Source organism: Bactrocera latifrons, unplaced genomic scaffold (assembly GCF_001853355.1).
Source record: "Bactrocera latifrons isolate USDA-ARS-PBARC rearing strain unplaced genomic scaffold, ASM185335v1 scaffold_326, whole genome shotgun sequence".
Classification (NCBI taxonomy): domain Eukaryota; kingdom Metazoa; phylum Arthropoda; class Insecta; order Diptera; family Tephritidae; genus Bactrocera; species Bactrocera latifrons.
Genome location: NW_017536919.1, coordinates 193,976 through 210,254, shown reverse-complemented (window position 1 = coordinate 210,254; position 16,279 = coordinate 193,976). Strand labels below are relative to the sequence as shown.

General features: G+C 36.9%; 2 protein-coding genes across 12 annotated transcripts in view; one reads left to right on the top strand and one right to left on the bottom strand.

The window, feature by feature from the left end:
* Nucleotides 1-12,777, top strand: part of LOC108971134 — a 40,912-nt gene extending 28,135 nt beyond the window's left edge. The window contains exon 5 of the mRNA XM_018936993.1: nt 11,498-12,777. The gene's annotated coding sequence lies outside the window, so the exon portion shown is untranslated. The remainder of the gene's footprint in view (nt 1-11,497) is intronic.
* The window catches only part of LOC108971132 (calcium-dependent secretion activator), a 144,276-nt gene that overhangs the window by 5,701 nt on the left and 122,296 nt on the right, over nt 1-16,279 (bottom strand). For 9 of the 11 annotated variants that reach the window (XM_018936984.1, XM_018936987.1, XM_018936992.1 and 6 more), the window contains 2 exons: nt 12,791-12,932; nt 9,926-10,087 (listed from right to left, as the gene is read on the bottom strand). In XM_018936984.1, coding sequence (XP_018792529.1) covers nt 9,926-10,087; nt 12,791-12,932 — 304 coding nt within the window. The remainder of the gene's footprint in view (nt 1-9,925; nt 10,088-12,790; nt 12,933-16,279) is intronic. The other 2 variants (XM_018936988.1, XM_018936990.1) reach the window with 1 other exon arrangement.

Here is a 16,279-nt window from a genome sequence, read left to right as displayed (position 1 = left end):
CAGAATTTTAATATCGACAAGCAATATCAGTTAACGAAAACTTAATTCACTCCTGCCTATGTAACACTTCTTACTTTTTTTTTTCAGTTTTAATAATCAGTTAGAAACATGCAAAGACTTTCTTGAGATGTCGAAAAAAATTTATGAGGACAAGGTTTATTTATCATAGCGCTATTTAAATAGTTATACAATTTTAAAATAAAAAGTCGATGGTGTATTTCAACACAATAGAAATATTTTAAAAACATTTTAAAATTAAATAATAGCAAACACAAAAACCACACTACACTTTATATAGCGGAACGATAACTTAAGCAAGTAAGGGGCTAAGTTCGAGTGCAACCGAACATTTTATACTCCTGCCACTTGCGGAATCAAAGTAAGGAGTAAATGTTCGAAAACCCTTTGTTATGTAGGGGCTAAGCTAAGTTTTCACTCAAATTTATCTATTTAAGGCGCAAAGATACACAGTTATGAGTAAAACACGCTCTCTTATTCTCATTGGTATAACTCACATATTGACCGATATATATGCGGTACAAAGTCAGCCCGAAGTTGAAAAATCTTTATATAGAATATTTGGGGGCTAAGGGATGTATTAGTCCAATTGAACAAATTTTTGACATACCGACATTCCATTATAAGAGAGGGATTATCCCCTAATTTACATTAACCGAAATTTTCGATCAAAAGTCAACTATAGGTACTGGAGTCTAAATAATCAGTACATAGGTACTGAACAGTTTTTATTGGATTTCAACAATTTTTGGTCTTAAGGTGGCACACACTAAAGAGATTATTCATGCAAAATTTTATCCCGTTATATTATTCATATATGAAGGAGGCGTGGCTGTTGTCCGATTTTATTCATTTCCACATTGTGATATAAGAATGTAAGAAGAAAGCCACGTACTAAAATTTGTCGAAATCGCTTTGGTCGGGTCCCGAGATATGGGAGCTCACAACAAGTGGGCGGTGCCACGCCAATCGTCTAATTTTCACACTGCCCCCATAAATCTCTCTCATATGTTATATGAGGAGTAAGCAGGGTTATCCTCAGATTCACACTGTCGGTAAAAGATCTTATAAGATTTGTACTCAGCTAATTTGATTGTTGTGGCTTTAATGGCTTAAGAGATATGTGCATTCAATTTATTATAGGGCAGGGCAACTTTCACTTTTCAAAAAAAATTTTACACAGGTGCCTCTTGCTAATACAGCTTCATATCCTAATTTAGTACTTAGTTATGGCACTTTATACGCTTTCGGTTAATGGCGATTTATGGGCGTGACAGTGGGGCCATTAAGCTCAGAGAGACGGACAGAGAGACATTCAACCGGATATTGATTTTTCTCGTCCTCATGATCATTTATATATATGTATATAACCCTATATCTATCTCATTTAGTTTTAATTGATACGTACAACCGTTAGGTGAACAAAACTATAATACTCTGTAGCAACTAGTTGCAAATTTAAACTAAAGCAGCGTTCGAATCTCCTGCTAAGATCGGCGGTATTTCATCAATGCCTTGGTCTGTACACTAACTCTGAGAGAAAGGGCTATTTTATTTTTGATGACACATTTGCAATTTAAACTTTTCTAGTAAAAACTCAATTATGTTCCTCATATTTCAAGAAATGGTCTGGTAATTGGGGTGGTAAACACTCTCTTAAAAGAATCAGAAGTGTGTACTTTTAATCGTTTGATATTTTTATTGAATCAACATTAGTTTTTTTGTGTACATCTGTATATAGTAGATAAACATTTATAGCTTCATAAATTACATTTGATATTCCATTTGTGCACAAAAAAGTTTGTGTTCTTATGCGAAATGGGCAAATGGCTTTTTCCGAAAAGGAGGAAACCGCACGGTGCCCTATCAGGTGAATATCAGGAGTGGTTAATGGTTAAAATGTGATTTTTGACCTCTTTAATGATGTCCTTCGAATGCTGGATTCTACGCAAATTTTAGTGGTCAGTCAAGTTGTGCGCAACAAACCGTGCACACACCTTTCGTAAGCCCAAATATTCGGTCAAAATGCGATAAATCGATGTTTTGGAGATGTTTAATTCCATTTCCACGTATTTCAATGATGATTTCGGCTGATTTTTGATGAACTCACGCACAGTTTCGATGAAATCGAATGAATCGAATCAAATGTTGATCGTCATATATGTCCTCACAACCACTTTGAAAACGTTGAAATCACTCCTGCACTCTGCTATGGGGTAGGCAATTATCGCCATAAATTTGTTTCATCAATTGAAACGTTTCGAAAGTTTTACCAATTTTAAAACAAAATTTAATATCGGCTCTTTGTTCGAAGTTCGCACCGATAACATAAACAGACTGATGCTTAAAACGCATTAACTTCAATTCCAATCAATGAAATGTCATGAAATTCTCACTGGACAATCGATAAAGATAGCAGATTCTAACGCACCAGTCGACATATAGATGACGCCACCAGGGAGCGCTAAATTCAAAAAGATCCCTGTATACTTTGGAACGCACCTTGAATATAATATGACTCAAAAATGTTAAGCCTTCGGTCTCAAATACCTTAGTATTATGCATGCCATAACAAGTCTCCCGAAATTTTCAAAAATTTTTGGTAAATATATTGTATGGCATGGAAATGTTGCCCATAATTATTGAATCCTCTTACTTGCCGGCACAAAATACCCTTATGAACCCAAATTTTATAGTAACACGTTTTACATATATATATATTTTTTATGAAGAAATATTTAAATACTAGTAACGTTCAACTTTATTAACGAGTGAAAATATGTATAAATAATATATAAAATAACAATTTAAATAAAGTACTCATTTGCTCATGCAAAGTAATTGGTGTCAATATTGTGCGTTAGCATAACCTCTGAAAGATCTTAATTTGTCCACAAGTACATTCGTATTAACATACATATTGATAAATTCATTAGTTCGATGAATATATGTATGTATATGTATGTATGAATATAAATATATTTATATGTATATAATAGCGTTCTTCTAAGCTGTTGTTTTATACGTATATACATAAATGTAGGTAGATGGTAAATTTCTTCATTATTACGATATTAAATGAAACCATCCTGAAGTGGATAAATCTTCCTTTAACAGGAATTATAATACTGTGAAAGGAATAATGAAGTAGTAACTATTTAAATATAAATACTTAATGGAACCTGCAAAACAACGGATGTTCTCAACCTATAGAAAATATGCACATTTGTACATGGGCGCAGGTTGATTGATGGTTCGCCCAACTGCAATAATAATCCACCTTAGGAACCTAGAAACATGTATACCATAGATCGGTACCGGTGTCTGATTTGGCTACAACAAGTATACTCGCTTAATATTCGGTGCATGGTTTGACAACTTTAAGTGATCGCTTAAAATGCGGCGTAATATGCAGTATGCAAAATGTGTGAGTGGGGCGCAGACAACGCACAAAAATATGCGGAGTAAAGAAACACACTCAAAAATTTACTTTGTGTTTTTTAGCACTGTTCTTCTTATATCGTGTAATAGCATACACAAACCGAAAATCGATCAAGGCGAATGTCAGATAGAAGAATGACAATATGCAAGACCATAGTTCGAAGTTTACCGTTGTTTTTGGCAATTTCCTTTAATACCTTTTGATGTGAATGCATTCTACTACTGTACTCACTGGCTTTATTATTCAAAAGATTCCAGTCAAGACGATCCCAAAATAATAACAAATCGACGCGTTTATTGACGAACAATTTCGAGTGGTAAGGTGTACATGTTTATTATAAAATAAGACATGAAGTTTTTTGAATTTTGCTTAAATCTATGAATATATAATAAATATAATTTGTTTAAGTGGATTTTAATTTATATATACTTTTTCTAACCAGATTTAAGCATCCACAAAATCAAGCAACTCAAAAAACGGCACCAACAATTTAGGGGTTGTTTTTGCATGCACGACGTGTATGCGGTGGAGGCACACAAGAGTAAAAAGTCTATCATATCCATAGCTGAAGCTCATTTAGGATATCGCGTAGAAACAACGCAATCCAATAAAAACACCACATCATTTTTTAAGTGGTGCTTTGGCACACGAGTTTATAAAACACTTTGTGCATGTGTGGCGTACTTGTAGTTGCGGTGCACCAATTCAGATCTATGATGTGCACCAAGTTTCATCGAGGTATCTCAATTTTGACACGGACGGAAAAGCCGATAATCACTCGGTATTATACTCGACCTGTCATCCTGACCATATATATACATATACTACATCTATCTCGATTAGTTGTAGGTAATACAAACAACCGTTGTATGAACACGGTTCGGGAGGGCTTCACATCAGCAGTTGTCACCTTTATGTCTCATAAGCCGATGTCACCGATTGCAACCAATTTATATTTCTATAAAAGCGCTCCCATTTATCACGATTTTAAACCAATATGATAGTTTCACTTTATAGTAAATAACTTAAACACAGCTAAAGTTATAGATATAAAACTTTGCACACATAGTGGCTTTGAGGCACGGTATTTCTAGATACCAAATATGTGGTCTACATTGGCTATGACTGGCTTTTACCGAAATATCGGTCAATCCGTGAAATGTATTATTGAGATATAGAAACAATCTTTTCCCTATGATTATGTGCCTTTCTGTCAAAAATAGGCAAAAGCGGGTTATATTTCCCACCGAATATAAAAATTATCAAACTTCTGGTTGACTTCATACCCCGTATGCCGGTCAACACGTAAGTTATCTTAATGAAACATAAAAACTTGAAAGCGGTACACTTTATATTACATACGACGGTCATCATATGTGTTCTCTTCATAAAATTGCTTGGAAATACCAACTGTAGTATACTTGAGTAGTGGCAAAAGTGAATCCAATATATTAAAGTTAGCCTCTTCCACATATGTACATATATGAATTTTGTACTAAGTAGATCTTTGACGTGTAATATAAATTAATAATTAAATAAAACCTTAGATGTAAAAATATCATAGTGGTGTAATTCTTTTGAGTCGAGAAGAAGAAGCATAGAAAAGCATGTAAGTTTTAAACAAATAGGTGAATACTTTTGTTAAATCGTGAAATAAACTTCTTAGTTTTTGGGGATAAAATTTTATTGAAATAAATGAAAGGAGGATGGAATCATGTGTAGAAGTTCACGCAAGTGAGGAAAGTTCTCTGATCGAGATTCACTTGGGAGTGGCCACAAACGATTCTTTTACATGTGACTCAAGCAGCTCGCGATTTCCAGTCTTTGACCAAGTATCCTCTGGGTAGCCTAAGAACGTCCGTTTGAAGGCGAGCTAAAGTGAGAAAATATCCCTTACATAGGGTTGTGCACTGGGTTTGGGACTCGCCATGTAAAAAAACAGGCTTGGAGCGTACTTATGAGAGCTGCCCCCGCCACGATGTCAAAATCGTGCTTGGCGACTTTAACGCCAGAGCAAAGAAGGTATCTTTGGCACCACGCTCGGTATATTTAGCACCCAGAACGAAACATTACCAAATGGGTTGAGGCTGATCGACTTCACCGGGGCCCGAAATATGGTTATCAGTAGTACTAGATTCCAGCATTCGAAGATTCATCATCTGTCTCCGAATCGAAAAACCACCAACCAGGTCGATCATGTTATAATAGACGGAAGACACGTCTCCAGTGTTTTAGATGTGCGTGCGCTTCGAGGTCCTAACATCGACTCGGACCACTATCTTAGTGCAGCCAAGATTCGCATCCGCCTCTGTGCAGCAAAAAACACACGCCACCAAACGCAAGGAAGGTTCGACGTCGAGAAGCTGCAATCACAATAAACAGCCGAACAATTTTCTACTCGGCTTGCACTCCTGCTCTCTGACAGCACTCGTCAACAACTGAGTATAAAGGAACTGGGGGACGGCATTTCAAACCCCTTACGTACAGCTGCTACTGGAACCATTGGTTTCCGGAAAAGGCAAAAGAACAGCTGGTACCACGAGGAGTGCCGTGTCGCAGACGAGCGAAAACATACTGCATACCTCGCAACTTTACGATCGACCACAACACGTGCGGGATGGGATAGATACCGAGGGTTGAAGAGGGAAGCGAGACGCATTTGCAGAAAGAGAAAGAAAGAGGCCGAAATGCGTGAGTGTGAAGAGCTTGATAAGCTAGCCGACAGGGGTAATGCTCGAAAATTCTACGAAAAAATGCGAAGGCTTGCAGAAGTATTCAAGACCGGAGCATACTGTTGTAGAACCCCCAAAAGTGATGTAGTCACCGATGCCCAGAGCATACTTACATTATGGAGGGAAATCTCCAAACTTGCTGAATAGCAGTGAAAGCATAACAACAGGAGATGGCGCACACGATTCCCCAATCGATGACGATGGAGCAGACGTTCCATTACCCGACCATGAAAAAGTTCGAATAGCAATAACCCGTCTGAAGAAGAATAAAGCGGCGGGGGCCGATTGATTGCCAGCCGAGCTATTTAAACACGGCGGCGAAGAGCTGATAAGGAGCATTCATAAGCTTCTTTGTAAAATATGTACGGACGAAAGCATGCCCAACGATTGGAATTTAAGTGTGCTATGCCCAATCTCAAAAAAGAGACCCCACAATCTGCGCCAACTACCGTGAAAGAAAAATCGACACTCACCACCTCTTCGTCGATCTCAGAGCTGCTTTCGACCGCACGAAAAGGAGCTGCCTTTATGCCGCGATGTCTGAATTTGGTATCCCCGCAAAACCAATACGGCTGTGTAAGCTGACATTAAGAAATACCAAAAGTTTCGTCAGAATCGGGAAGGACCTCTCCGATCCGTTCTACACCAAACGAGATTTCAGACAAGGCGATTCTCTATCGTGCGACTTCTTCAACTTGCTTCTGGAGAAAATAATTCGAGCTGCAGAACTAAATARAGAAGGTACCATCTTCTATAAGAGTGTACAGCTGCTGGCGTATGCCGATGWTATTGATATCATTGGCCTCAATACCCGCGATGTTAGTTCTGCTTCCCCAGACTGAACAAGGAAACAAAACAAATGGGTCTGGCAGTAGACGAGGGCAAGAAGAAATATCTCCTGTCATCAAACAAACAGTCGTCGCACTCGCGACTAGGCTCTCGCGTCATTGTTGGCAGTCATAACTTCGAAGTCGTAGATAATTTCGTCTAACTTGGAACCAGCGTAAACACCACCAACAGTGTAGCCTGGAAATCCAACGCAGGATAACTCTTGCCAAGAGGTGCTACTTCGGACTAAGTAGACAATTGAGAAACAAATTTGAACAAATTGAGAAACAAAGTCCTCTCTCGACAAACAAGAATCATACTATATAAGTCACTCATAATTCTCGTCCTGCTGTATGGTGCAGAGGCTTAAACGATGTCAACAACGGATGAGTCGACGTTGCGAGTTTTCGAGAGAAAAGTTCTGCGAAAGATTTATGGTCTTTGGGCGTTGGCCACGGCGAATATCGCATTCGATCAAACGATGAGCTGTATGAGGTATACGACGGCATTGACATAGTTCAGCGAATTAAAAGACAGTGGCTACGCTGGAATGGACGAAAGCACACCCGCTCTGAAAATATTCGACGCTGTACCCGCCATGGGAAGCAGAGGAAGAGGAAGACCTCCACTTCGTTGGAAGGACTAGGTGGAGAAGGACCTGGCTTCGCTTGGAATACCCAATTGGCGCCACGTAGCGAAAAGAAGAAACGACTGACACGCTGTTGTTAACTCGGCTATAATCGCGTAAGCGGTGTCTACGCCAGTTAAGAAGAAGAAGAAATGAGTGGATATTTTTCAAATAATTACATTTGTATATTGACCGCAAGATTGCCAATCAAGTATATTGTTAACAGATTGTGATAATTTTTCAAATTTATGTATACTATAAGTATGAACAAGTAAGGCTAAATTCGGGTGCAATCGAACATTTTATGTTCTTGCAACTTGCTAGAATCAAGGCCAGGGCAAGCCGGATGTTCAAAACTCCTGAAATTTGTTATATAGAGGCTAGGCCAAATTTTCGCTCAAGTTTATCTTCTTTAGGCATAAAGATACACTGTGACTACACATGATCTCTTATTTTCATTTTTATACAAAGTCACCCGAAAGTTCCAAAATTTTTAAATTAAGTATATGGGGGCTAACAGAAGTATTGGAGTGATTCAACCCATTTTTGTCATACAGATATACCATTGCCAGAGAAGGTTTATCACTTCATTTCAGTTATATATCAAATATTGACCGACATTTTCGATGAAAAGTCAACTATAGGTACCGGGGTTTAAACATACTCGGTACCTAGGCTCTTGAACAGTTTTTATTGCATATAAACATTTTTTGTTCATAAGGTGGCATAAGGTGGTTTTTAACAGTACCGTTATATGGGGAGTGAGAGGAGTTATTCTCCGATTTCATCTATTTCCACACTATCGGTAGAAGTTCTTATACGATTTGTATTGAGTAAGTTTGATTGTTGTTGCTAAGTGCAGTAAACTTGTTAGAGGGCGGGGCTACACCCACTTTAAAAAAAAATATGTGCCCCCCTGGTATTAGGATCTTTTATACCAAATTACAATTTTATATCTTAATTTAATGCTTAGTTATGGTACTTTATATGTTTCGGTTAATGGTGATTTGTGGGCGTGGCAGTGATCCGATTACGCCCATCTAACCAAGTCTCATCGATATATCTCAATTTTTACTCAAGTTACAGCTGGCACGGACAGACGGACAGACAGATAGTCAACCCGATTTCAACTTTTCTCGTCTTCCTGATCATTTATATATGTATATATATAACTCTGCATGTATCTCGCTTATATATTAAGTCTATGAATTAACAGAAGTGTTTGCGCTTTTGTTTACAATTTATGTGCTGTTCTGTGCTTATTATTCTCAACTGAAAAGAATTCCGTTGTGACATGGCGGTTGGCATAATTGTAAATATCCAGGATAATAGAATACTAGCTATTATCCTGGATATTTATAACAGCATACTATCAAAGTTCTGAAATCGATTTCAATATATATATTATATAATTGCTGATATATATGTATTTATATGGCTATCTTAGGGAAAATGCTAATGAGTATCATTTTTGAATATCGCTTAGTAGGTAGTCTAACGAGTAGTAACAAAAGATTAAGTTCGTTCCAAAATTCACACATATTTAACATTTTTTTCCATATGCAGTCATGTATGTATGTACCTATATTAAGACAAATGTTAATTAACAATACCTAACATCAATTTTTGAATGAAATGACTCATAATAATAGAAACGCAACTACATTTTATCATTTATTGCAATGCGTATGTATGTAATACCGTATTTTGTACTCTAGACAGTTTTGCGACTCACAAGTTGTGCAATTTTTTATAAAAAGCTTTAAAACTTAACAATAGTAAATGAGCCCAGAAAAAACTTTTGAAGCTCATACGTTTTCGAAATAATGCAATTAACGATGTGGGAAGAAAACAATTATTTTAGCATACAGCATATAATTTACTTTCTTCCCATTTTCGCTAAATTCTCCATGATAATCGATCGATTGATTAATCTATGAGTTTACTATGCATAATATTTATAAATATATTAATTTGCTTATATTGTTTTTGAATAATATATAAAAAATATTTTTCTGAAAAATTACTTTGATATTTGTTCTGTTCTTTATTTACTGGTCCCGTTTTGCAACGGTTACAAAAATGAAAACATACGACATACATACCATATATTGCATTATCTACATACTTTATGCTCACTAATGAAAATCATGAAAAGCAATGCATAATATTTATTCAAAAATTACGGGAAAGTTTTTATATATCTATATACGTTAATATTTATTGAGTGTGTATTTTTTATTTCATTTTAATATTTATTGTTAAATGGGTAAAAACCTCGTATCTTCGTTAGCATTAACAGAACGCCTTGGTAGCTTTGGTACATAGAAATTGACCTGATCTTTTTTGCTCCCAAGTAGCGCCGCCGGATTAAGGGCTGCGGTATTTAAAGCCTGAGCCGCGTTATTTAATGTTGCTGGATTTAAAGCTGCATTAATCCTATATCGTATATAGTTGTCGATTACGGTAAATGATGTGAGTGCAAATATTTAAGTCGTATTGAAAGGGCACAAGTTCAAATACAAAATAATTAAGTTAAAATATTAAAAGAAGGAAAAGAGAAATAGGGAGAGAGAAGAAGAAAAAATACATTAAAAATTTGAGATAAAAGTATACAGTGAAAACTAACTTTATTCAATTAATTTTTACTCTGATTAACAAACACCAAAGTTATAAAATATTTCCATACATACATACATGTATAAGCTAAGAGTAAATTACGCCCCGCAATCTTTATAAACGTAGACTATTATGGAATAAAAGTGACCTCCCATTTTGACGTGTGAATAGAATAAAATAATCAAATTCGGAATAAGAAAATGAATTTATGATTTTTGAGAACTTCAAAACATGTGGTTCATGGAAATGGTAATTAATAGTGGTTAACGAAAACAATGAAATTTAAATTTTTTTTACATTTTTGGAACACGGAAAGCTGTTAAAATTCATTGATTTTGTATCCGGAGACACCGAGTTCAATTATGGTATGATACAAATTTCGATTATTTACATGAAATGCGGCATACTGGCCATGTTATCGTGAAATAACTAAAGTTTTCAACTACTAGGGTCTCAGGTTCGGATTTGTTGCAAGAGGGTACATAAATAAGTTTGCATGTATAAAAAAATTAAATGAAAAAATAAGCAATAATGAAGAGGTGTACAGAAACTAAACAAATCATTTAAAATAAAGGAATAGTTTAATTTTAAACAAAAATATAAAAAAAAAATTACTTAAAATATTAGAAAATGTTTTGGTACATAAATATTATGAAGCGATTGTAAATGAAATTCGATATGACTAATGAATTTTTGATTATCTCGTGTATTTCACACTGATAGAATCGGCAGTAGCTCTTATGGATAGACCACGAGCTTGAACTACTAGCTTGATGAACCAACCATGTTTGGTCTATTAATTATGTACTACAATATCCTCAAAACACTTGATCTATATTTCGTGTGCTTGGTTAAGAATTGAAATTTGCACTCTAAACGCTTAATGAAAGTTGAAGTAAAATCACCGGCCATTTTAAGTAAAATTTAATATCGCAAAAACCAAATATTAGGAACTAGTTTCGGTACTTTTTAATCCGCATTAAGAAATTGAACTTTCATTCCAAGCAAATGCTATTTTGATTCACAAATTAGTACCTTGCTTACCTTGGGGAGGTTTATTCCTATCTAGCCGTATAATTCCGTAGTTATCGTAGTCACACGTGTTACCTTACAAGTGTGCTCTTTAAATAGGGTCTAAAGAAATACGATAATATTCATTAAATCCATAACATTCTTATGTTCCAGATAATAGTGCGATGATAAGTATTGTTGGGTTTTTTCTGTTTACAGATTTCAACTCTCATCAACACTCCACAGATTTTCCATTCCCCGACTATGGAGAGGTGCAAATAGCAATTACTCGCATGAAGAACAACAAAGCGGCAGTAACCAATGGATTGCCGACCGAGCTATTCAAATACTTCGACGAAAAATTACAAGGTGCATGCATCAGCTTCTTTACAGGATATAGTGGGATGAAAGCATACTTGAGGATTGGAGTCTAAGTATGGGCTGCCCAATCCACAGAATGGGGGATTCCACAATCTACGCCAATTACCGTGGTATAAATCTCTTTAATTTCGCATATAAGGTCTTATCGAGTGTGGAGTGTGAAAGACACAACGTTACCGAAGTGATTGGACCTTATAAGTGTGGCGTTAGGCCAGGAAAATCTACTATCGACCGTTAGTTCCTTTCTCCAGAAGGGAAGGAAGCGAAGGGAAGGATCTGGTTGTGAACGAGGACAATACGAAATTTCTCCTGTCATCAAACACACAATCATCGCGTTGGCGACTTGACTGACACGTCACTGTTAAGATTCATAACTATGAAGTCATGGATAATATCGTCTATCTTAGAATCAGTATTACGACCAACAACGATATAAACATAGAAATTTAGCGTTGAATCACTATTGCCGACAGTTGCCACGTTGTACTGAGTAAACAATTAAAAAGTAAAGACAAACCTCGGCGAACAAAGACCTCTACTCCGTTGGAGAGATTAGGTGGAGGGGGACCTGGCTGCACTTGGTATCTCGAATTGACGCTAAAAGAAGAAACGACTGTCTCGCTTTGTCCTCGCGTATATAAGCACGTAAGCGTTGTCTACGTCAGCAAAGAAAAAGGAAAAAGTTGTAATATTTGCAATAAAAAACTTATTAAACATTTAGTATTTTAATGAACAAAAATACTTTCCAGTAATTGTTAATAGGTATGGAATTTTAAATTTGAAATGATGAAAGTATATTCAATTTGACCTACATAATAAATAAAAAATAAGTGTATAAAAATATATTTAATTATGTAATAAGTTTGGTGCTATGTCTTTTAAGAGAGTTTAATGAGAGTACTTTACACACAACTGTACTACATGAAACCTTTCATAGACAGTGAAATCATTTTGAGTTATTTGTTTTACAGCTTCAGTAATTAAATTATGGCAATTTTAATTAAATAAAGATGCACACATATATGTTTAAGGTTATATTCTTAATTTTGCAACATTTATAATTCAAATATCTTATAAAAAATAGCGAGGGTTGAATTGAGAAACTAGATAGAGCTTTTGGAACACACTTACCCTTTACTATCCCAGCGTTCCTTTTCGAAGCCCTTGTGTATTGATTGAGCAATTGATGATTCCATCAGATCGACGTAGCGTACAACTAGCGGTGCATACGTGTCACGCAAATGCTGGTGAAAGCGCCCGTTCCGCAAATTGTCTACACAAAAACCATTCATGTATACAATTGCTGCTATGTATTTTGAATTTAAGTAACTAAGGACTAAACTCCGGCCCGTCCGGCCGACTTTACCATGAATATGTTAAACAAAAATCTCGGTTTCCCTAAATAAGTTACAACAATTGTGTTGTATTCTTTTTAGCAAAAACCAATGAAATTGGATAATAGATTCCTATCTCACAAGAACTTGGCATCTCTACTAAAATCTGTCATTGAAAGCTTTTTATCGGACTAAATATCAATCGCTGTCAATTTGATTATTCTTCTACTTTTTGTCAGATTCTTTATACCGACGTAACCCAACAACACTACAGAACATAAATACTGGAGAAAACAAATATATTGGAAAATATATTCCTTCCGCTTTTTTGCTCTTTATTCAATCATTTAAATGTTACAGTGATAGGATTTAATTGAAATATGCGCCGTTTCAGTCGTAATGCCCCCCTCGTAGAAGCACAAAATCCTTATTTTCGAAGAACCCGGACAGCCACTTTTCACAACCCGTTTTTGAGTTCAACTTTACACCAACAATGGCGTTCGCCATAGACAGGAGCAGGTGGTAATCACTTTGCGCTATGTCTATGTCCGGACTATATAATGGACGCGATAAAACATTCCATCCGAGCTATCGTAGCTTCTGACGAGTCATCAACGATGTGTGTAGTCTGGTGTTGTCTTGGTGGAACACTACATCCTTCCTGTTGGCTAATTCCGGTTGATCGCCTGCTACAAGCTTCCAGTTGTTCGCATTGGTAGAATTAATCGTCTGGACAAATAGGAGCAGCTCATGGTGGATTATTTCCTTCCAATCAGGGCTTGGCCACTGTTTGGGACTATTCACCGGCCTTCGACCACGACCGTTTTCGCTTGATATTGTCGTATGTAATCCATTTTTCGACGTCAGTCACCATCCGCTTCAAAAATGAGTCGAGTTCGTTCCGTTTCAGCAGCATATCGCAGGCGTTGATTCGGTCCAGAAGATTTTTTTGTGTCAAATCATGCGGCGCCCAAACATCAAACTTTTTTGTGCGTCCAGCATTCTGCAGATGGTTTAAAATTCCATCTTCGGGGCGATGCCACGAGGTGCCACATACCGTTCTAACTCGATGTTTTAATTGATACGTATTCGTCGTCACAGGTCTTCCGCCTGCTGGCTTATCCATGGTGTCGTTTTTACCCGATCTGAATCGTCGAAACCATTTCTTCATAGTTCGAAGTGATAGAGTACTATCCCCAAAAACAGAATTAATCTGACGGAACGTTTCTCTAGCGGTTTTGCCTTTAACGAAGGAAAACTTTAAAATAGCACGAGTTTCGGCGTTAGCAACTCAATTTTAACACGTCTATAACTGTTAAATGAAATATTTAAACTAATCAAGCATAGCGTCGTTTTGTCGGTTATGTCAAGAATTTTCAAAGGTGTATAGTAATACCAGATACGTGCTCTGTAGCGCTTTATACATAGCCGCGAAATTCAAAAGACAAAAAGGCGAAAGGGAGATATTTTCTAAACTAACATTATATAGCAGAGATAAGGAGATGCCCAACTCATCTCTCATTGAAAGTGAGAGAGGACTTAATAAACGTAAAAATCTCCTGAACTCGATCAGCTGTCAAATTTCAGGAGGTTTTAATGTTTAGCAATTAGCAACGAGGGATGGGCCTTATTGAAATCTGACCAAAAAACTATGTAAACGGGGGGATTTGTTGCATCGTTCAAGGCCACTTATAAATGTAAAACAATGAAAATTAAGTGAATTTTTGAAATTTGAGTATTTGAAGAATCGTTTTGTAATGTGAAATATGGGAAATGATTAAGAACATTTATTGGTAGAGAGCTTCTTCTTCTTGATTGGCGTAGTCACCGCTTACGCGATTATAGCCGAGTTAACAACCGCGCGCCAGTCGTTTCTTCTTTTCGCTACGTGGCGCCAATTAGATATTCCAAGTGAAGCCAGGTCCTTCTCCACTTGGTCCTTCCAACGGAGTGGAGGTCTTTCTCTTCCTCTGGTTGAGAGCTACCGAACTTAAATCTTTTATTGGGTATTGAAAGGTCGTAAGTCAATTATTTAAACATACCATAAAAATATTTAAATAGTTTGTCCATAATTAAACGACCTCTATCAATGTTATAAATGTTGAGTGTTTTAATTTAAATGCCCAAAAATTATTATTTTGTCCGATCTGGCTATAATGGATAATGTTATAAAAAACACCAATTTTGAGGCGCTCTCACGCTGGATTAAGTTGGGCATCCCTTTATCCCTGTAAATAGTTTCTAAATTTAATTGTTCCCTTACAATTCGTAAATATGTAGGATCATCGCTCTCATTGTTACCCCACCGAGCAGATCAAAGTAAGCTCTATCAGATGCATGCTTTTTCAGCACATGTGCTCGAGGCTGTTGTTTAACAAAACCAGTAAGGACATTGTGGTGATAAAGTGGAAAGATCCTGCAACCCAATCTAAAGACTTTACGAAATATGAATGTTGTTCTCAAAAGAGCGGAAAAACTAATTACTAATTACTGTAGTAACTATGTATTAAGTGCGGAGTAAATGAGGAATATGAGGGAGGATGGAGTCATGTATAAAAGGTCACCCAAGTGAGGAAAGTTCTCTGTTCATCATTCACTTGGGATTGACCAGAAAGGATTCTTTTACACAGGCTCAAGCATCTCACGACTTCCGGTCTTAGACCAAGTATCCTCTCATCCGCTTGAAGGCGAGCTAACGTTAGAAGGCGAATCATCTCTCCACAGGGTTTGAAAAGTAAACAACAGACTCGGACGAGATACGACCATGGCAAACGAATTAAGGATTACGATTTGAGGGCTTGCACCTGGAATGTCCGATCCCTTAGTTGAGAAGGTGCTGTTGTCCAGCTGCTTGATATTCTCGTACAAAGGCTGACATCACCGCCGTCCAAGAAATAAAATGGACGGGACAAAGACTGGGAAGAGTAGATCCTTGTGGCATTTGCTACAGTGGCCATATAAAGAAGCTCAAATTCGGTGCGGAATTTCTTCAACATTTCGCTGAATTGTCGCCACGCCTGAACGGAGGAATAAGACGATGTGACCAAAGATATCATCCACGATACCACGGAATGCTCAAAAATTCTACGAAAAGATGAGGCGACAAACAGAAGATTTCAAAACCGGACCATTCTCTTTTAGAACCCCTCAGAGGTGATCTAGGAACTGATGTCTACAGCATACACTAAAGGGAACACATGTGCAGCCTGCTCAATGACTGTGGAAGTACAATGCCAGGCTAAGGCGAAAACGATTACCCAATCAATTACGATGGAGCAGACGTTCC